This window comes from Rhinopithecus roxellana, chromosome 2 (genome assembly GCF_007565055.1).
Source record: "Rhinopithecus roxellana isolate Shanxi Qingling chromosome 2, ASM756505v1, whole genome shotgun sequence".
NCBI lineage: Eukaryota > Metazoa > Chordata > Mammalia > Primates > Cercopithecidae > Rhinopithecus > Rhinopithecus roxellana.
Genome location: NC_044550.1, coordinates 117,187,149 through 117,210,336, shown reverse-complemented (window position 1 = coordinate 117,210,336; position 23,188 = coordinate 117,187,149). Strand labels below are relative to the sequence as shown.

Below are 23,188 nucleotides of genomic sequence, written 5' to 3'. Positions count from 1 at the left end.
GTTGGGTACATGCCACCATGCCTGGCTAATTTTTTTTTTTTTGTAGAGATGGGGTCTCATGGTGTTACCCAGGCTGGTCATGAATTCTTCTTTAATTATAGCTGAGTCATTAGGGTGAGGTTATATTTAATATACTTTACTTAACACCATAAAAATTTGAGTTATTAAACTTAAAAATGCTCACTTTTAAATTCACTTATGGAGGCGGCTTCATTTGTTTAGAATATTAAATAAATGACAAGTTAGTATTCTCTGCTTGTGAAATTTACTGGTTCCCTGTGCATTGCTAGGAAAAATAAAATAACAGAATCAATAATACATATTATACAGTTGATGACATGTCACTACTTACAATTATTAAATAATGTATGCTATAGGACTACTTAACAGTAATTTAGCAGATGATTTTAATAGAATGAAACTGCATACTAAATAAAAATTTTGATTGTATTTTGAATTATTAAACCCAGCAAAATTATGAGAATTAACTTTATGAGTGTTAGGTTTTAAATAAAATAGAAAAGAATATGTAATGTCATTAATAACTTTGGAAGTCACAGAGCCAAATGAGAGAATCACTTCTGTTCATCACTCAGCCACTATTATTTCGTTATACTAATTACACAGTCTATGTGTTTGGCGTTTGTTAAATGTTTATTTTTGTGGCAAACAACTATCTTTGCATATGTAAATGGGGACAACTTGTGAAAGAGGAGAATATGAAACTGAAAATTTAAGTATCAAAGAATCAAGAAATGGAAAAATATAATCAATCCTATAAAATGATCCCCCTATATACACACAATAAGTAAAAATACACTTCATGGTCCAGATTGTCTTGAAGATATATTACACATTAGAACATATGCTTTACTGTTGCTTTCTGCACTTGAATTATCTTGATTCGTATCCTCTGGATTATCAGGTAAGAATATCGTTAGAGATCATTTGGTCCAGCCTCAGACTAGGCCAAGCTTCAGCCCGATTGATCAGATGTGAACACCTCATATGGTCAAAGTGCCTTGAGCAGAGGAATACGCTGTGCAGATAATACTGACTCACAGGTATTGCAACAATTTACCAGATGGCAAATAATGTGGCAGAAGTGACTTTTAGACATTTACCCTGGAGTGGAGGATGATGAATCCACCGCTCCAAGGAGAAGAAAGTAATCTTCAGAGAGATGGCTTGTCAAGTATAAAATCTTTAATCATTTTAGATATACTACAGATTGCCCTACAGGCTCCAGCTCCAGAGTTTTACAACTGAGAAAAAAAATTTAATGAAATAGAAATATGTTGTGTTTATAAATAAACTATTAAAAAATTAAGATTATAGTTCTCATTTATCATTTGATGTTGATTTTTTTAACCCAAAACCTTAACTTGAAACTCTTTATCTTGAGTATATTTAAAATTGTGTTGGACAGCCTGTTTCTTAGGAATAACTCTGTATGTCAGCCAATCACATTTTGGGAATCACCTCTAAACATTCCATTGAGTTTATAATTGCAGTTAAAATAGTTCATGTGACATCTGCAAGCAGTTGTTGACAGATGAGAAGATAAGCTTATATGCAATGTATTGTATTTCCAGCTGTTTTACATTTAAATTAACATTCTTTCGTAATTTCTCATTTTAATGATTATGATGACAAATTCAGGCTTTCAAAAGCCGAGAATCAAACTAGATTTCTGACTAGTTCAAGTGTTTAATTCCTCATTAATCTGAATGAAGTACATAAAATATTTTCTTGTTTGCACTTGTTTTTACTATCAGTTCTGAGACTTCTCATCCAAGTTTGTCCTCTCTCAGTTCTTTCTAGTTGCAATTTCCCAAACAATTAGAGATGGTCAAGGGTCATTCCCAGGCTATTAACACTTTTAAAAGCTAGAAGAAACAAAGGTATAGGCTTACCAAAAAACAGAACCTTTATTTATTCGAAATGTGGCTATTGATTAAAGCTTCTTAAAGTATGTATAAAATATAAACATATAACATTTTAAAGAAATCTATCAGCCAAGCAAAGAATGTTAGGTTATAAAGACACAAATTATTTTAACCCTAAGGGTCAATAAATTAAGATCATGGTAGTACAACTTTAGAAAGTTACTCCATAGTCGAGGCAACACATTAATTATTAAAATCTTGATTTATATAAGTCTGAAAGTCTTCTTTTGAGAAACAAAGGTAAAGTTTTAAAATTTTAAAACATTTTATCATTTCCACAGAAGGAAATAAGGGAACAAGAAGAAAAGCAGTGCCTTAGCAGAAAAAAAAAAAAAAAAAAGCGCAGAAGTTTTCCCATAAATCCCTACTAGATTTTCTCTTATAAGCAAGAACCATTCTAGGGCAATATTACCTGCAGAGGAAGCTGCAAAGTGAGTTGAGTTTTTTTCTTTGTTTTTTAAACTGGGTACATGTGACCTCAAACACAATTTGGCCAAAACTACATTTAAAACCTCCAATTAGCACTTTGAATTACACTAAAATAAAGAGGAGCCAATGAACAGAGGCACAATACAAAACATATGATCAAGTTCACAATGAGTAAAAGCAGCACAACTGTGCCCTAGATTTCACAGGTGTGGCCAAGGCCACCTACAGAAGAGCCTTACAAGAGACCAAAGCCAAAGAGAGAGAAGAATATGGATCAGGAAAGAATCATCGCATCCTGATACTGACATACAGTGGACCAAGCCCTAGCTTAACAGCTGTTCTTTATTAAATAAAATATGATGCAACGGCCAAAGATTTATGGCAAAAATAGAAAATTATTAACATTCATAAAGTTTTAGGTGTGTTTTATTTTGCTTGGCTCTGGTTTTTTGTATTTATCAAAATGAACTTGGACATGCTAAAAGTTTTATCACAATATCAATATTTATAGTTATTCTATTATTTGTCTTTAATATTTTAAATTATAAATAGCACAGTAAGTGTTGTATTGTTCTAATATCTCCTGCTTTAATATTTATTATCCGGCATAACTGGACAGGAGATGTTTTAACTTCACTGAACATTAAAAACTACTGCATGGGCTTTGAAATAGCTATGTAACTAATTGTTATTTTTTGCTTCAGTCTAAGTTCTTGTCCATATTCATATACCATAACAAATGAGTCACTATTGTATATATAAAACTTTTAAATACCTAAAACATCTTGGAATCTTATAGAATTGGAATTTTATGGAATCTTATAGAACTATTTTCCTCAGATTTTATATAATACCTAAATACTGGTTTATAGGCAATAACTAGCTAAATAATAAACAAACATTATGAAGTGACATATAGACATATAAAAGCTATTCTTGTCATATGTAGGCCGGGCACTGTAGCTCATGCCTATAATACCAGCACTTTGGGAGGCTGAGGCAGGCGGATCACGAGGTCAGGAGATCAAGACCATCCTGGCTAACATGGTGAAACCCCGTCTCCACTAAAAATACAAAAAAATAGCCAGGCGTGGTGGCGGGCACCTGTAGTCCCTGCTGCTTGGGAGGCTGAGGCAGAAGAATGGCGTGAACCCGGCAGGCAGAGCTTGCAGTGAGCAGAGGTTGCTCCACTGCACTCCAGCCTAGGCGACAGAGAGAGACTCCATCTCAAAAAAATAAAATAAAATAAAATAAAACTATTCTTGTTTTATGTAGAGTATCTATTTTATAGTCAAAATGTGCCTAAATATCTGGTTCTTCAGCTTATTTTACTTGAAGGTATAACCAAATTCTAAAATAATCTTTCAAATACAACAACTTGGTATCTTTTCTGTTTATAGTTCAAAATGAAACTTTTTCCCCACAATTATAATCACTGAGATGCTGAACTTGAATCAGAATAGAGCATAAATAGGAAAAAAACAACTACAGAACACAAGACAATGTGACTTCACGTGCTGATGGTCTAGCTGTGGCAAATGCAGTTTTCTCATAATAGACATACTTGCTGGCAAGCTCTGATGACCAAACTGTGCTGGAAGTTACACAGAATTTCTATTGCTATTTGCTCGCAATTATAATTGGGAGCAAGAAAGACAATGCCAAAAGGAAATAAGACACATGTTTACGAAAAAACTAAATAGGAGCTTTTTCTAGTAAAGAATGCTAGTAGAGGGAAAGTTGTTCCTTAGGATGCCCCCCGCCTACCCCCTCCTCGCCCCCACCAAAAAAAGTCTCCAACAGCCAGCCAGAGGCCGAAATCCCAAATTATTTAGCGCTGCTACATATATTATAATCAAATGTTGGATCAAGTAGGAATAACCCAATTAAATAATTTCAGCCAAATCATCTAACTCTGAGGGCAAGTTATTTTGTTGAACAACTAAAGATTTATGAGGGCTATTATAAATAATATTTACCTCTTAATTACCACATTCCCAGAATAGAAGTCATGCTTCAATGACTAAACATGGCTGAGCGTCAACCCCTACTGCAAGACATTTACTCTGATCTAAACACCCCCTAGTTTGCATGTACAAAGACTAAACCTTCTCAATTTTCTAAGAATATTTATTTCTGTCCTCATAAACTCGAGATATTCCCTCTAAAAAAATACTGATTTCAAAATTTAAAAATGGAATAAATCAGTTTGACAAAATTTTAACAAAATTTTACATTGCCAAAGACTGGCCACCTTCTACCCCCACCACCAATCAATCAATCATCACAGAACAGGAAAAAATGTCTAATTCTTCAGATTAAGTGCACACGCCATATGCTAGAGTGTACAGTGCTGTATTTATGAACATAGTATATGTACTAAGTTTTTCAAGCCATAAAACTAGCTAATATTACATTAAAAGCCAAGCTATCCTAATATAATAACATCATCTATAAATCAAAATTGTGGGAAGATGTACAATTAGAGATGAAAAGATAACAGAGCCGATAGAACCTGATTTTCCAAAAGAATTTAAATTTAAGAAAATCTAGTCCCAATATGAATGGTAGCTTGTCTTCGTAGGATGATATTTATATAAGTAATACAAGCTGGTGTAAACAATGAATAATTCCTCACCGTGATGGACACAGGTATCTTGTCATTAGTAAAAGTAGTTTGAAGTAAGAAGTTATTGGAAGAAGTATTGTCTGGAAGAAGTTTAAAATGTGTTAATTGCAAAATAGTATACTAGAGTCAAAGAGAGCATAAAAGGAAAGAATGTGTAATTCGTAAAGAAGACTTGAATAACACGTGTGTAAAATTTTGGTTTAAAAAAAGAGTACTACCCTATGTGAGCACCCAGGGGCATATCATCAAGGGGGGTGAAACACTTTCCTCTGGGGTGAAACATTAACCTCTAAGCTACAATCACTTTTAACCTTCTGAGGAGACCGTGCTCCTGGAATGACTGCATATTTTTCCTGTTGCAGATAGGAAGGGAACCGCTAATGTCCGTGGGAAACAAAGCCTCCAGATAGGAAAAAAAAGAAAAAGAAAGATAAAAGGCTCCCTATCGATTTAATTAACTCAGATGTTAATAGCTTAGGCTTAGAAATCCAGAAACTGTTCTGGACAAGAATGAACTTAAACATGGACCGAAAACAATGTGCCAATGTACCACCGGTGAAACCATGCGTCTTCAGAGCTTTGTGTACTATTAAGTCAGAGTGAAACCCACAGTAACATGTATTAAAGCCCATGTTTAAGACATCTTGGTCATATTTTATTAAAGAACGACAGCTCTTAAACATGTACATCTTTAACTGGAACTTGTTGCTGTTCTTATTAATGGCAACTAATTGCTTGGCATTTTACAGGGGTATCTAATAAAACTCTTATCTAGGCCGGGTGCGGTGGCTCACGCCTGTAATCCCAACACTTTGGGAGGCGGAGGCGAGCAGATCACCTGAGGTCAGGAATTCAAGACCAGCCTGGCCAACCTGCGGAAACCCAGTCTCTACTAAATAATACAAAAATTCGCGGGGCGTGGTGGCGCGTGCCTGTAATCCCAGCTACTCGGAAGGCTGAAGCAAGGAGAATTGCTTGAATGCGGGAGGCGGAGGTTGCAGTGAGCCGAGATCACTCCACTGCACTCTAGCCTGGGCGACAGAGCGACATTCCGTCTCAAAAAGAAAAAAAAGAAAGAGAGAAAAAACTCTTTCTAACCCATTCACTAAGCACGTATTTAATACTCATGTGTAATACACAGTGCACAAAGGACAGCATGGAGTTCATCTCCACATCACAGATTTAATTTTAGCTGTACATATATTAATTTATATCATTTCAATTTTTGAATGGAAAATGAAATTGTATCTATACAATTACATTAAATTTAAATCAGGCATATGTGTCCTCCTTCCCAACACATTGCAGATATTTAACAGGGGTGTAATCAAGTTAAACTCAACATCAAGAATACATTTAATTAGGAAAAGAGCACAGAAAAGCAAAATTTGAATTTCAGGTATTTTGTACTAGAGGAAGCCTGAGCATCAGTCTTCTAACGTGACTTGAGGCAGTCACACTAACACTGTTCCTAGTTTAAGACAGGTAGAAGAGGCCAGGCGCGGTGGCTCACGCCTGTAATCCCAGCACTTTGGGAGGCCGAGACGGGCTGATCGCGAGATCAGGAGATGGAGACCGTCCTGGCTAACACGGTGAAACCCCGTCTCTACTAAAAATACAAAAAACTAGCCAGGCGAGGTGGCGGGCGCCTGTAGTCCCAGCTACTCGGGAGGCTGAGGCCGGAGAATGGCGGGAACCCGGGAGGCGGAGCTTGCAGTGAGCTGAGACCCGGCCACTGCACTCCAGCCCTGGCGACAGAGCAACACTCCATCTCAAAAAAAAAAAAAAAAAAAAAAAAAAGACAGGTAGAAGAATAAGAACTGTCTAATCAACATGGCACAAAAAAATCACCAATTTTAAATATTTTTAATCTTTATTAAGTTATGTGTCACTGTGTGCTATATTATAGTAATATAATAACTATACTGTGCTCACATGGACATGACCACAGAGGTACATTTTTCTAAAGTAAAACAGAATTGGTCTCTAACAGAACAGGCTTCACTGCTACAATGTTAAGAAGGGGGAAAATATTGCATTAAAATGTATGACATCATTATTTTCTTTAATGTGTATCTGAAGCAGCTTCAGATTACCCAGTTGTAAGTGTGATGCTGGTCATGACTCATGAGCAATTTTGGCCTTAATAAAATTCTAATTTGGCATGGACAGACACCAAAATTAAAAGAAAGATCTAGGACTCAAAGAGAACAAACAATGAATCACTATTATGTTAAAACTAAAATTTGGCTCTGAGACAAAAGGATTAGTTTGCTTTTTAGGGAAGTCATAGATGTCACGACCTGTAAGCAAACATGAATCTAAATAAGTGTTCTCTTTTTCAAAACATAAACTTGGAAGAGGACTTTTAAAAGGATAAAGTAACTAAATACACAAAACAGGCACAAACAAAAAGAAAGAATTAAAAATATTCCATGTAGGCAATGATATTATAGTAAATTAAACCACAGTGATTAAAAATGGCCTCACATCTGGTATCTGATATTAATTAGCTACTTCCAAGAAATTTTGAGTGAGTGGAAATAACAATCCCTTTTACAGGTTATAGGAATTCAGTCACAGGATTCACAGCAGCTGTGTGGTCACTGCAGTTAAAAGAGAGTCAAGACCATTTTCTTCAACATTTCAGTCTGATTTGCCAAATTCATCCACTCTTGGGGCAGGGAGGGACATGGAGGGGCTAATTTAATTGTAAACAAAGACAAGGGAGGGTGAACTGTTTTCACTATTGTTCACCAAGTGAACTATTCGGTAAAATCATTACCAACACATCCTTTTAGGTAAGGTAATTATGTTTGCCACTTCAGTAAAAGGGCATTAAACTTTGAACACTGCTTGGCTGAAGCAGATTAAGTAGCCGGCTTCCCATACCATATCCAATTACCACAAGGGAGAAAGCGCTGCCTGTCTCAGAGTGGCACTCACTCACACGCATGACCCTTCCTCAACTACCGCAATGCCAAGGTCTGATTTTTTTCACAAATGTTTCATCCTTTTCCAGGATTTTAGCAAGTTGGAACCAAAAGTATCATAAAGTTCAAGACTGTTTCTTCTACATAAAAAGAATATTAAATACGCAGTTATTTGAATCCTGTTTCTAACAATAAAAATGTAAGCAAAGCACTTGTAAGACAAAAAAAAATTAGGCTGGAACAGCGGCTCATGCCTGTAATCCCAGCACTTTGGGATGCCAAGGCAGATCACTTGAGCCCAGGAGTTTGAGAGCAGCCTGGGCAACTTAGTGAGACCTCATTTTTGCAAAAAATTTTAAAAATTAGCTGGGTGGGGTGGCATGTGCCTGTGGTCCCAGCTCCTTGGGAGGCTGAGGTAGGTGAATCACTTGAGTCCAGGAGGCAGAGGCTGCAATGAGCCACGTTCATGCCACTGCACTCCAGCCTGGGAAATAGAGTGAGGCCGGTCACAAAAAAAAAAAGAAAAAAAAATTGAAAGAAAAATAAATTAGTGTGACAATGAAAATTTACTGTGAAGAAAATCACATTAAAATGTTAATTTGAATTCTATAATTGGGAAAATATAATAGCACGGAAATACGGAAATACAAAGCTTCATTTATTATATGCTTACATACAATTCTAATTCTGAAATACAAATATTAATATGAAAATCACTTTTTAAAAAGATGATACAGTATCTCCATAGAGATGTGAATGAATAATATAGTATTATCTAACTTTTAATGTACTTCCATACTACCTGAGGGCCTATTTAGTGTTTAGTACTTCATTCCAGTTCCAGTCAGAAAAAAAAAAAATTCTGTTTAAAAATGTGGTTATCTGGTCAAAAGTTCTAAAATACTCCAACTAACATCTGCACTGGAATCCTAGGGAAGTGAATACTTTCTGGATGTTACTGAATCAAAAATTATGCTGTCAGCTGTTCAAGAGCTGGGAAGTGTGTCCACCACCGATTTTTCATCCCTTTTTCCTGTCTGCTCACGGGCCTCCAGCGCCCCCAGCACTGTAGTCTTCAGCACAGGGTAACCCTGCAAGTCACAGCACTGACTGGCAAGCTGACAAAGAGAACCACCAAACAAAATCAACTATTTTGAATAAACTAGAGGACGCAAGTAAATCAGCTTACTCTCAGAGAAGGAAAGTATCTACTCCATAATTCATCCTGGTGTCCACACATCTCAGCACACACTGGACTGGTTACCATTCAGGAAGAGGGTCCCTTAGGAACAGTGCAACCATGTTTTCCTAAACAAATTCACACAAGTTTAACTCTGGCATATAGCATTCTACCATTATATTTTCCTCAGTGAAATTGTTGATATTTTAGGTATTCTGTGATGATCTCATTGTAAATTTAGAGTGCATATTTATTTTTGTGGCAATAATATAGAGAATTTACACATCAAAGTAGCAACAGTAGCATGTTTTATTAATAAACATTTAAACTTGAAAATGTATACGCTCTGAATATATTTAAGATGAGTTCATATTAAATTATATGGCATTCTAAAAAGCTTATGTTTACCAAAGTCCTTTTCAGCCAAATAACCTAAGTATGAATGAAGCATTTAAGAAGAGAGCATCATCCCAGATTCTTTGGTTTGGTGTGGTCTACGGACACCTGTGCTGCCCTTCAGGCGAGGAACAAACCCAGGCACCCAGGGAAAGTGGGAACGTATTATAGGGAGAACTACAGTATACAGCCTCCAGACACTTAATGATTAAACACCTTGCATTTCCTTCACCTGTTTCAAAATCAAACATCAGTATTACATCCTCTTGCTATATTTTAGAAATAGGGAAAATTGTCAGCAAGCTTATAATTTTAAAAATTTAATAAATTAGTTGCAAGGTGCTGAATAATCAGTTATGTCATATGTCTAGGACATAGAACTTACATGCTATATTTTGTTTTCTGATCATGAAGACTATTTAACACAAATTTACAGAAAGCTTACTACATGCCAATCATGGTTCCAAGGGCTTTATATGTATACACACGCTCTTTCTTTTATCTTTTTTTTGTTGTTGTTGTTTGTTTTTGAGACAGAGTCTCACTCTGTTGGCCAGGCTGGAGTGCAGTGGCATAATTTCAGCTCACTGCAACTTCTGGCTCCTGGGCTCAAGCCATCTTCTCACCTCAGCCTCCAGAGTAGCTGTGAATACAGGCACGTGTCACCATGCCCAGTTAATTTTTCTATTTTTTGTAGAGTCACGGTTTTCTCCATGTTGCCCAGGCTGGTCTCAAACTCCTGGGCTCAAGTGATCTACCTGACTCAGACTCCCAAAGTGCTGGGATTACAGACGTGAGCCACCACGCCTGACCTATATACACATTCTTATCCTCAAAACAACCTGATGGGCCGGGCGCGGTGGCTCAAGCCTGTAATCCCAGCACTTTGGGAGGCTGAGACGGGCGGATCACGAGGTCAGGAGATCGAGACCATCCTGGCTAACACGGTGAAACCCCGTCTCTACTAAAAAATACAAAAAAACTAGCCGGGCGAGGTGGCGGGCGCCTGTAGTCCCAGCTACTCTGGAGGCTGAGGCAGGAGAATGGCGTGAACCCGGGAGGCGGAGCTTGCAGTGAGCTGAGATCCGGCCACTGCACTCCAGCCTGGGCCACAGAGCGAGACTCCGTCTCAAAAAAAAAAAAAAAAAAAAAACTTGATGAAGCAGGCATTAATTATGTTCTGCATTTTGGAAGAGGACTTTTAAAAGGATAAAGTAACTAGGCCGGACGCGGTGGCTCACGCCTGTAATCCCAGCACTTTGGGAGGCCGAGACGGGTCAGGAGATCGAGACCATTCTGGCTAACACGGTAAAACCCCATCTCTACTAAAAAAATACAAAAAAAAAAAAAAAAAAAAAAAATTAGCTGGGCACCGGTAGTTCCAGCTACTCTGGAGGCTGAGGCAGGAGAATGGCATGCACCTGGGAGGCGGAGCTTGCCGTGAGCCAAGATCCTGCCACCACACTCCAGCCTGGGCTGCAGAGCCAGGCTCTGTCTCAAAAAAAGAAAAAAAAAAAAAAAAACGCATAAAGTAAATACACAAAGCAGACACAAACAAAAATAAAGAATTAAAGATTAGCATCTACTCATTGTGCTACAAAGAAGCACAGAGAAACTAAGTAACTTGTCCAAGGCCACACAGGTACTAATAGGCAGAGCCAGGACATGAATACAGAAAGGCATGTCCAGGTCCTGTGCTCTTATCCACTGCACTGCATCTCTAAACAAGTTACATCACTGACACAAGTGACAGCGATGTGACTGAAACAGGCAGAAATATTGACAGTGAGTTCTTCCAGGCACTATCACAGGCAGTGTAAACAGAGTGCATAGTTCTGCAATTAGCAAAATAGCTAGCTTTGATCCCAGCCTTTATCACTTATGACTGCATACTTTACTACTGCATAAAAGTAAGAGAAAATGGTAATTTAGGGACCAATTTTAGGTAAATTAAATTACAAAATAAATGTCTAAATAGAAACCTTTACAAATGTAGAAGTCACAAACCACATCTTTCTGATCTACCCCAAAATATACATCTTTCCACCTGTCCAGATGAGGACAGGTTGAAGCTGAACTCCTTTAGAAGTGAGTCTTTTAAACTTGTAAGTATTGCTTTTTACACAAAGTTGTGCATTTGAATATTTCCTCTTTCAGTATGTCCTTTCTCTAGTAGGTGGCATCTCTTGAGTTTGAGTAAATTAGTCAAATTACCATATAAAAAAATCTTTTATAAGAACAGCTAAAGTATTTATATTATTTGGTAGTTTACCCACCTCCTCACATCCCCACCCCCACCTTTCTGGTCTCATTGTAAGCAGATTTTAAAAAGTGGGAATTTCCAGGACACTTTAGGGTTATCTCCTTCTCTCTCTTTTTTTTTAATTGCCCACTGACCTAAAAATAAATACATGTGCAAATATGGAGATTCTAATCTTGTACACTTCTGATTGTCTAAATATTCTATGTCAATGAACTGTCTACAAATTCTTACCCATTCAAGAAAGAACATGTAAGTCACACTTGGCAGTCTGAAGAACTATTAAGAGATATATGTGTGTATGGGGGTGGGGGTGTGTATGTGTATCTAAGCATGACCACTGTTTACACTGCTTGCTGTGTTTGGAATGCAAACCATAATGGCAGAGATGTCTACTTCTATAATTTTATAAATGCATCCAGATAGCACAATGATGGGTGCCTACAGTAAGTCAAAAGTAATCACCACTATCATGACCAGCAATCAGGAGCATATAGAGGAGTTCGAATACCGTATATAGTTGGCCACCGGAATTAGAAAGGCAGAGTCACTGTCAGACACTTTAAGAAACCCTGCAGTTGAAAATGGCTTCTGAGAAGCTTCTAATCATCTTCTGGTCGGCTTTCTTAGACACTTCTGTGCAACAATGCCAGGTTAAACTCCTTAAAACCTCACTTTCAGCATACCACTAAAGAATCGTCATTGGCTCCTGTTGCTTTCAACCCAAACTCAGACTTGCTCTTGGTTTTCACACTTCCCACCATGTTCCCTTCAGTTTCCCTTAAAGCTCTTGACTTTTGCACCAGAGGGTTTGTTTCTGGTTCCCCAAACACCCCTGACCTTCACTTCCTCTGTACTTTGCTGTCATTCTTCAAAATTCAAAACATCCCTCTCTCCCCCATTTCTGTAATTAGCATCTACTCATTTTAACATTAGGTCTCATATCATTCCACCTTTCCCAGACCTGCCCATGCAACTCCCAGAAGGCTAGCCAACAAGTGGTGGTAACTCACAAGACTCTCTTACAAAACCACTTATACGGTCTCGATTTACAGTTTAATTCACTTGTAGTATTTTTAATGAGTAAATTCTTTTCTCCAAAATGATTACAAGCTTGTTATAGACAAGATCACTCACTCTGTATTTGTTGCATCACACACTGAACTGTAATTTCCTGCTTAGAACTGAAGCTGCCACTAGTAAGAACTGATTAACATGCCCCTGAGTTGAAGTAGATTAAAGAGCAAATAAACCTGGTTCTGATGGGTAAAAAGGAATTAGGAGCATCCAGCATCCACATGGCTTCTTTCTTGAATTCCTGGATTATCTTTTCCTGCCTCTTCCAGGCAGCCCCAGGCAGTAAAGCAATGGAGGAAGGCCTATGGAGCAGGGCTACAATCCATCTGCTCACCCCAAATGCCTGGGGACTGCATGAGTCTCTGAACCTGGAATTTTTCTGGAAACCAAGTGCATAGACATATTAATCAGCAGGACTGATGGCAGCATCATGTAAATAAATACATTACTATTTTCCCACTGAAGATAAAAAATATTTAAATTAGAGAATAATGACTATAAACAGCTTTATGTCAGTTCAGATCAGGATTATAGCCCCAAATAATTTAAGAAAATGAGCTGCTGGGGCTGGGCACAGTGGCTTATGCCTGTAATCCCAGCACTTTAGGAAGCCAAGTAGATCACCTGAGGTCAGGAGTTTGAGACCAGCCTGGCTTACAAGGCAAAACCCTGTCTCTACGAAAAATACAAAAATTAGCCTGCTCTAGTGGCACATGCCTGTAATTCCAGCTACATGGGAGGCTGAGGCATGAGAATCACTTGAACCCACAAGGCAGAGGTTGCAGTGAGCAGACATCATGCCACTGTACTCCAGCCTGGGCAATAGAGCATGATGCTGTCTCAAAAAAAATAAATAAATAAAATGAACTTTTGGATTTCAAAATTGGAAAAAAAAATTATAGTGGATAACTCCTAACACCTGAAAGCCACTAGGGCATGAGCAGTATAAGGAAACAGTACGAATCCACTGACAAAGTATTTAATGTGCAACTTAATTAATTCCATGATGGATGCCCAATAAAGCAAATTAAATAAAAACAATCTCTGCTTTCTCATGGTTAAACATAAACTCTGAAAAAACAATTAATCAACCTAGGAAAGAAGTCACCCCAAAAATTTACACTAGTAAGTTTCAGAAAAACAACTACACAAACCTAAAATATTTATAGTAAATTTTATAATTACATTATAAATCAAACTCATCAGCAGCTCCCCTTGTTTAAAGTTCCCTGCTATATATGTTTTTTGTAGTGAGAAAAATCAATGATACCTTAATCCACAATTTATACAAATCTGTACTTACAAATACGTGTTTGTAAGAAAAAAAAGGTAGACCCATATAGTATTTATAAAATGCACATCTACAAGGAATAATGTAACTGGTGAAAGGTGAAACAATATATGCTCAGAAGTGAGAGGAGGTATAATAATGCTTCTGCCAATTTAAATTTGTTCTTTCCAAATCCACTTATTTGTGAAAGGTCATTTGGCAGAGGTAAAATCACAATCTTTCACTGAAGTTACTTTAGCGCAACTTTGAAAAACTGTTTGTCAGGAAATCTTGTTAAGCCTCCAGTTAAGTAGTCATTCTTATAATATTACTATGGATTAGGTCATTTATAATTTATCTTTAGTCAAACGAACACCATGTGGTAAAGCCTGGAAGAAAGTCTGGGTTTATTTCCGTTTGCCTCGTTGTGGGGAATTAGGACCTAAATAAATGCAACAAGGTGCCCCTAACTGCAAAGTCACACACAGTGCTTCTCTCTGCCTTCCTGCAGGCTGCTACGTGTGCCAGAGACCAGCAGAGGGGCTGAAAGGAGTCTGAATCACAGGCCCAAAGGACCAAAACCATACCACATTTCTCTAAAACACACATGCTTCTCGATTTACGATGGGGCTACATCCCGACAAATTCCTCCTGAGTTGAAAATACATTTAATATACAGCAGCGTACCTGTTGATTACTCTCGCGATCACATGGCTGACTGGTCACAGCTCACTTCCATTGTCCAGCATCCAGAGAAAGTATTTTACTGCATATTATTAGCCCAGGAAAAGATCAAAATTCAAACCTTGAAGTATGGTTTCTACTGAATGTGTATCGACTTTGCACCACTGCAAAGTCCAAAAGTCCTAAAAAGAACCATTCTAAGTTGAGGACTGTCTTTATATGCCATAAAACTTTTTTTAAAAGAAGAAAAGGAAAAAAAAATCTATTCTTTTTCCTGGTTAAGTCATTCAAATCTTGGGTTCATCATCCTTAATGAAATAATGTCCATATTATGGAAGTGTAGTGAAAAACAAAGCTAACTTGCAAAGCTCTTTGCAAAGTGCATAACACACGTTATGGACATCACAGATAATGGTTACAAACTCCTGCTCTCAATAAGAACCCCAGGACTGCCAAAGGCAAGCAGGCAAGCACAGTCCCAGGGATTCAGGAAACCCTCATTAGTCTCACGCCAGTTCCTCTGTTGGTGAAAACCCCAGCAAGAGCTGAGAAACAGCATTCCAGGTTGGACACATGGAGATAACTAGGAGGCCAGGACCTTACTCTCAAGAGGAACCGGAACCAGAACCGGAAGTCCAGAATGAAATCTAAATCCATCACCCTCTGTCTTTCTCCACTCAACTTAAAAGGACAGGAATAGAGATCTATGGGTCTTAGAGATATGCCACTAAAATCAGTAATTAACTGCTTCCTATAAAGCAATTTTGATAACTGTCTTGTGAATAAATAACTACCAATCAGATATTCATATTTTAGAAGAATATAATGGAGTATTAATCAAAATGAAAGATGAATTGAACTTTCTATATCTAAAACCTCATATGGCCCGCATCACTCAGAGGAATGTCAGAAATCTCTTATAAGAGTAGATGTTGACAAACATACTCAATCATATACTATAAGAAAAACTATAAATATAACAGCTTTGGACTTGCTATTCTCTTTTGTCCCTATCATGTCCAGTTAATTTTACTTTTGCCTGCCTTACTTTTTTGACACTGTCTTGTTTGTGTTAACATCCTTCAGAGAAACATTTTAAGACTTTTCAGTAAGTCATGCAACCACAAATAACTAGAAATAGGAATCCAGTAAATGCAAATACAAGTCAAGGAATAAGGAGAACTTCATTCCATTTCTGATTTTTACCTGCAATCTTTTGTATGGCTTTATAGGTGGGGTGAAGGGCTGGATGGCTAACCTTGGTTCATAGCTTGTGTGCTATTTTTGATTTTTTAAATATTAAAAAAGTTCCTAGGTGAAAGTTATGAAAAAATTGCATCTATTAGTATTATAGATATTTAGCATCTTCTGTTTGCCTTCTGAAATATTTCCTTGGGGTTCATGTAGTTATAGAAAATTAACAATTGATTTCTCCCCAGTTCTTCTCTAGTGCTTAAATCTAAATGAGGCACTTGTATAGGCCACTAGGGAGAGACATAGAGTCTTCACATCAGTTTCTTGGCAGTTGTGTGACATGTTTCATAGCAAGGACACAGCAGTTTCACTGAACACATTAATGACACACGCCCTGTCAAGGCTCTATTCACCCACTGGGGAACGAAACTTTAATGGAGCAACAAAACACTGCTTTGTGGTCTATGGAACTGAGAGATGATGTTTCATATGGGAAATGATGTTACATCACATGGGAAAAGAACCCACATCACATGCAGAGTATTAACCCATATTCACTATACAGTATATAAAAATGGTTAAATATCAAAAGCAACATTTGCAAACAAAAATGCATAGAGATTTTCACGGCAATGGTAAAATTTGCCATATCACCAATGGCAAATTTTATATCACCAATGAAGACACTTTTGAAAGTTAAAAATAAGTTAACTTTTTATTCTCCAATCCCATACCTATACATAACACATGTAAACACACACACACACACACACACACACACACTCAGGGTACATTAATTCAAGACTCACCCAGCAGTGACTGACTCTCATACAGTCTATTGGCTTATCAGGGAATGCTTCTCATTTTACTTTCTACTGCACATTTTCTTACTGTAAACCAAAGGAAAGGACCATAGCCAATACAGAGATGTTGCCTTACTAAATCGTCCTTTTACTAGTTTTGACTTTGCAGAAATAGCAAATAGGTACTGCAAAATCAAGGACTCAAATTATCAGAAGTGTTATTGAACCCAATATTACATTTCTGTGCTATTTAAGAACAGAAAGATATTTTCATCACTATAGTTATGGCAATGTAAGTATAGGCACTGAAAATTATTTTTGCAATTCACAGAATGCAGTCTGTTCTGCTATTTCATTTATATTGTTTTTACTCAAGAGGCATTCCTTTAATCCCTATCTTAAATTATTACACATTCCAACATTTTAATGTTTCCCCAAAATTTAAATACAAAGGTAGTTTGAATTTCAAAAATTACTCTTCTCAACCTTAAAGTGTATTTCAAAATAAAAATAAAATATTTCAAAATATAAGGCTACTTATTTTCTACACATTGTGTATGTGTTAATCAATAGTCAACTTAAAGTTGACTGTAACACACCACAGGTATACCTCTCCACTTGCCACCAGTAGTGTAATAAACCACTGTAGTGTAGTTCCAACAAGGGATACTGCAAGTGTTTGAACTGAAATGTCGAATATAACTTCTTTAGGAACTCTCTTAAGAGTACTCTATATGGCGATGGCAGGTATGAACTTTTTAGATAAATATATACTCTTTTAGATGAGCCAGTAAGAAGTAGGAACAAACACAAATCCTTTTTGAAAATCAGAATGCCTCAAAAGTATTTCGGCAACATTTTTAGGCAAAGGATTAAACACCTCTTATTTAAAACAAAACAAAACAAAACAAAAAACCCAAACAAGAAAAAACAAAACAAAAAAACAACAAAAAAAAAACACCTTAGTTTTCAGTATCTCATGACCAGATTTTAGGAATTAGGAATGAAGAGCTTATAAAGTTGAAACAAGCCTTGCCTTGCTTGATTGTGATCTAACTGACTCTAATCTCCTGTTACATCTCAAGTCTGACCAATTTCAAGTGAACTCTGAAAGCCCTGGAGCCTGGTTACTAAAGTCCCTGACACTTTTTTTCTAAAGTCGCGCACAGCGCCTGGTGCTCCGCAGCTATGCACACTCAGGGAAAGTAAGGCTGGCTTTACTGATAACCAGTGTCCCAGAATCTGTCTGGAGTCCCATGAATCAGCTGGGGAAAGAAACGAGCATTTCCCGACCAAAATGAACTCATAGTCTCCAGAGCCCTGCTGACTGGGCACAGTTCAAGACCCCCCGGTTGCCGCAGAGGAAACCAGTCTGAAATAGCTTTCGGGATCTCTCACTGGGCACCTCTCCTCCGGGCCCTTCACTCGTGTAACTTGCTCGCCTCTCTAGCAACAACCTTCTATTTAAAAAGAAGAAAAATTTTCTCCAAAGCAGCCTCCACTGAGCTCAGTAACTTTGGATCCCACGTACACAAGCTTAAAGCACATACACACTTTCCCCGCGCAGGTTCGCTGGTCCTCCGCAAACCCTCACGCCAACTCTCGGGTCTTCCGCAAACCCTAACGCAAACCTACCATGGCCTCGCCCGCGTCGGGCTCCGCGTCCGAGAGGTCGAGTCCGGACTCTAAGGCGGCGGCGGCGGCGGGCGCCTCGCGAGGACCCGGGAGCAGCGCAGCGGCGAGCAGAGAACACGCCAGAGAGAAGAAGCCCAGCAAGTGCATGGTGGAAGGACCGGGGGTGGGGGACCGGTCCGCTGGCGGGGGCAGGGGTGGGGACAAGGGCGCCCCTGCGAGGCCGCGGGCCCCTCCTGGTCCCTCTCCCCCGGGCTCCTCCCGGCGACCCCCCTGGGCGAGCCGGAGGCGGCGGGAGCGGGTCCGGGGCTCCGCGTTCCCAACTTTGCAGGGCGCCCTCCCAGCCAGTGCCAGGGAAAGGCGGCGGGTGTCAGGTAAAAGCCTCACAGGAAACCGGACATCCGAGCTCCCCGCATTCGGAGCCCGCGAGGTGAAGCGAGGGCGAGGGAGGACGCCTCCACGGTCCGCGTCGGTGTAGCTTTTTGGAGAGGGGGGGGAGCGCCAGAACGCCCCGCGATGTTCAGCCCCTCCAAACCCGCCAGAACCCTCGTCCCCCTCCTCCCTCCCCTTCCCCGAAGTGAGAGGAGCCGGGCCGCAGGCGCTGCGGCGGGGGCGCTGGCGGCGGTGCCGGGGGCGGGAGGAGGGCGGCGGGGCGGCCGGCGGCGGCGGGGCCCGGGAGCGCCGCGGCGCAGGAGCCTCCAGAGCGCGCCGGGCTGAGCGGTGGCGGCGGCGGCGGGCGCAGGGGCAGGGCATGACTGACGCGCCCTCTGCCTGCGCTTATGTGAGAGAAAGCGGCCGAGGGAGGGAGCGTGCCGAGCCCGGGCTGCCCTCCCCTCTCACTCTCCCTCGGAAGCCGTCTCCCTGGAGCTCCCGGTTTCCCTCGCCTCCTCCCCGGCGGCCCCACCTCCCCCGACCCCCACTGGATCTCTCCCTCCCCGCCCCCCGTCCCCTGCCAGGAGCGGGCGGCCGGAGGAGCAAGTTCAGTCCCGGGGCTGGTGGTTGGCGGGACCGGCTTTAGAGGTGATGCTACCACCCTGGACCACGTGGAGAGAGGAGAAACTAGGCACCGTGGGGTGGAGGGAGTCCCCGCTTTATCCTCGCCGCTCCCGAGCTCTTGTCCTCCCTCCCGCACGCCTGGGCCCCAGCGCCCTGCTCAAAGTTTGGACATGTCCTGGGGGTTCTAAAAGTTCCAAAAGAAGGTCATCACTATGTCAGAGAACCCTATGGGACCTCGGAGGGATCCCCTCTCTCCCTTGGTCTGTGTAGTTTAAAGTTGCCCAAGGATGCAAGAACTGCAGTTCTCAGGATGCAGTGCAGACTGTTGGGATGGATGCTAATGATCCCTTTGGAATCCTACACTTCTGACAGGTGAGGAGAAGGGCCAGAGTCTTCGTAGAGAGTAAAGAGACATATTGTCAGCTTCTGCGAGAAGTTGGTTTACTTGAAAAAGGAGCTGGTAAAGAGAGATGTGTGTGAGACATATTCCAGAAAGGATGTAATATCGGAAGAAAAGTGACTGCATTTTCCCATTGGAAAAGCACTGGGGTCTCCGTTGGGCTGGTGGCATTGGCTGGCTGCCTCCTTGGGGCAGGGTGAGCAGGTTACAGAAGACCATGCTAAGGGGTTTCAACAGTGTACAGAACATCAAAAGTCTGCCTTTTACTCCCAATCTACTTTTAAGTACACTGATGTTATAGGTCCATAACATCTTACTGGAAGAAGAGACTTTCTTATCTGGTTCAACTCTAGAAGATTTGAAACTCCTCACCCATAATTTACTTGAAGGCTTAAATATCTCAAAGGACAGGGAACCCTCCATTCTTTGTGGCTGTTCAATCCATTTGTTGATGAGCAACACTGCTGAAAAGCATTTCCTTCCATCTCTCTATTGCTTTTGACTTCTGGAGTTTTACACAATAAATCTAATCTCACTTCCACAACTGAGTCCTTCAAATATTTTGAAAATATTTGTCATGGTCTCCCTAAGCTAACTACTCCTGGCTAAATATCCCTTTTATTCCCCAAGATGACAGTTCCAGTTTCCTCCCTTAACCATACTGTTAGCTTTCCATGTTCGTGAAGTATGCGATTGAGAACATGGCTCAGTACTTAGTGCTATAATGAGCATGCAGAATGGACAGTATGCCTTTGTTGACACAGCCTTGGATTGAGTTTATTTTCTGGCAGCCAAATCACAGTGTTGACTCACACTACCCTTAAAGTCAACAAAATTCCTCAATAATTTTTCATGTGTACTGCTACTTAGTCACGTCTAAATTGCCCTGTATTTGTGGAGTTAAGTTTACTGTATCCAAGATGCTTTTTTATGTATCTTTATGAAATTCCATCCCATCAGACTCGGTCCATGATCCAGCCTGTTGAGATGTTTTGTGATTTGGAACACAGTCAGTGTATCACTCTCTTGCTGTCTTCCTGCTATATGTGTATTTGATCAGCCTGCCATAGTTATCTTCAGACACTGATAGATCTGTGAAAAGAGAGCAGCTAAGGGCAGACTGGGGTAAGATTTAAATAGAAGGTGGAGTTTCCATTCAACCATTTGCTATTACAATGATTCTCAACTTTGATTGCACTTGGCATCACAAAAGGAGATTTTGAAAAAACAGATGATTGAGTACACCTTCTGACTTTCTGGCTTAACTGGTCTAACTGGAGTAAGACTTGGACATCAGGATTCTAATAGTCAAGCAAAATTGAGAACCACAGGCATGTCCAACACCCACAGGCCTAGCAGTGGGTGAAGACTGGAAAATCAACAAACTCAAAATATATCCAAAGTGTATTAATATCGTATTAACTACTCTATTATTTAAATGCAGCAGTAAGCTGTATTTAAACTTTTTTCTCACAAAAATGTTATCTTCCTGCTGCTATATTTTGAGTCAGAAAATGCTGGCAAAAAGTTTACTTGAATAAAAAAAAGGTGTCCAAAAACAATCATGCAGTAGTTGTTTAAGAATGTCTTAAGGTAAAAAGGAGTTGCTCAGGACATTTTATTGTTTTTCTTCATTAGTCCCTGGAAACACTTTTTGCCACTAGCAGATTTTAAAGGTTAAGAAAGTCCTTTTCACTCGTTTGTGAGTTCATCACTAGCTTCATGCAAGACCTATTTTACAACAGGTCTTCTCAATCTGGTTTTTCAAAAAGCATTGCTCAGTCAGTGGAGAAAGAGAGTTAGGTAGCAGGGCCCCATCCAGAATAACACCTCTTTTACATGTTGACTTTTTGTTTTCTTTGATGATAGGTTTTGTTTGTTGTGTTTTGTGTGTGTGTGTGTGTGTGTTTGTATGTTTTGAGATAGAGTCTCACCCTGTCTCCCGTGCTGGAGTGCAGTTAGAGTACAGTGGCACCATCTCAGCTCACTGCAACCCCTGGGTTCAAGCTATTCACCTGCCTCAGCCTCCCATGTACATATGGAAGATGACAGTTTTGGATGGCAAAATAATGATGATAATATATACATTGTACATTCTCTAATATCCATTCTGACCATCTACTTTACTTCTGATTTGTTATTCCCTACCTTCTTGCTTTGTTAGTTTTACTTTGTTGCTTCATTTCAAGCTTTTTTAGTTGAATGCTTAGTTCATTTTTCTTCTTTTTAGTTTAAAAATACAAGTTTCGGGCCATGTGTGGTGGCTCACATCTGTAATCCCAGCATTTTGGGAGACTGAGGAAGGAGGATCACTTGAAGGTACTGTGAGACCATCCTGGGCAACACAGCAAGACTCCATCTCTGCAATCAATCAGTTGATCAATAAAATACAATTTTGTCTAAATTCTGCTTTACCTGTGTTTCTCAATTTTGACACGTAGTGCTTCCTTTGGCAAACAGCTGCAAATATATCTTAATTTGTTTATATTTTTAACCCAAAAGTTATTTATGTTTTCTTAGTTTAGGGCTATATGATTTTTATCAATTTCTAATTTTATTATATTTAATTTTTGCTATAAATGATGTTGCTTTCAGAAACGCATTCAGGCTTTCTTTGTAGTCCTGGATATGGCTGATCATTGCAACTAATTCTGTGTGTGCTTTATTTTTGTTGGGTATTAATTTTGAGCTTATTATAATATTCAAATCTCGTTTGGGAATGACTTGTTAAAATCTCCAGTTATAATTGTTGACATGTTTTTCTGTTTCTGACTGTAGTTCTTTCTGTTATTTTTTAACATAATGTGATACCACATCATTTTGATCTAATTTTCTTCTTAGTAGTAAATAATGTCATCTTTTTTAACTTCCGATATTTTTACTTGAAGTTCTACTTTTTCTGATATTTAAGAATTGACATCAACTGTGAACATGACTTAGGTAAAACTATGACCCAGCTATGTACACATGACTTAGTTGTTTCTTCTAGGAAACATTAGCCTGGAAAAGATAAGACTGCAATCTAGTACTTAAATTCACTGTTTGCTTCAGGAAATGCTGGCAAAACAATATATTGAAGACAATAATATTCTGACTCTGGTAAACAGCCTGCTTATTAATGACAGTTTTCTTACCCAAACTCTCCCTTACAGGTGTTAACCGACCCTAAACTGCTAGATTATGAACTTTGCCCAATCTTACTCCATTCCCCACTTTGAAAAACCCGCCTTCAACTACTCATGTCCAGACTCCAAAGCTCGACAACTGTTCTGCTTCTGACTTACCCAAGATACCCTAGGTGGCACTCTCCCTTACTACAGTAGGTTCGATTAAATGGAACTTTTGTTTATTGAAAG

General features: G+C 39.4%; 1 protein-coding gene across 1 annotated transcript in view; it reads right to left on the bottom strand.

The window, feature by feature from the left end:
* Window positions 1-19,324, bottom strand: part of VEGFC (vascular endothelial growth factor C) — a 117,994-nt gene extending 98,670 nt beyond the window's left edge. The window contains exon 1 of the mRNA XM_010384071.2: window positions 18,440-19,324. Within this exon, the coding sequence (XP_010382373.2) occupies window positions 18,440-19,189 (750 nt within the window). The 5' untranslated portion in view covers window positions 19,190-19,324. The remainder of the gene's footprint in view (window positions 1-18,439) is intronic.
* Window positions 19,325-23,188: the final 3,864 nt, after the last annotated feature.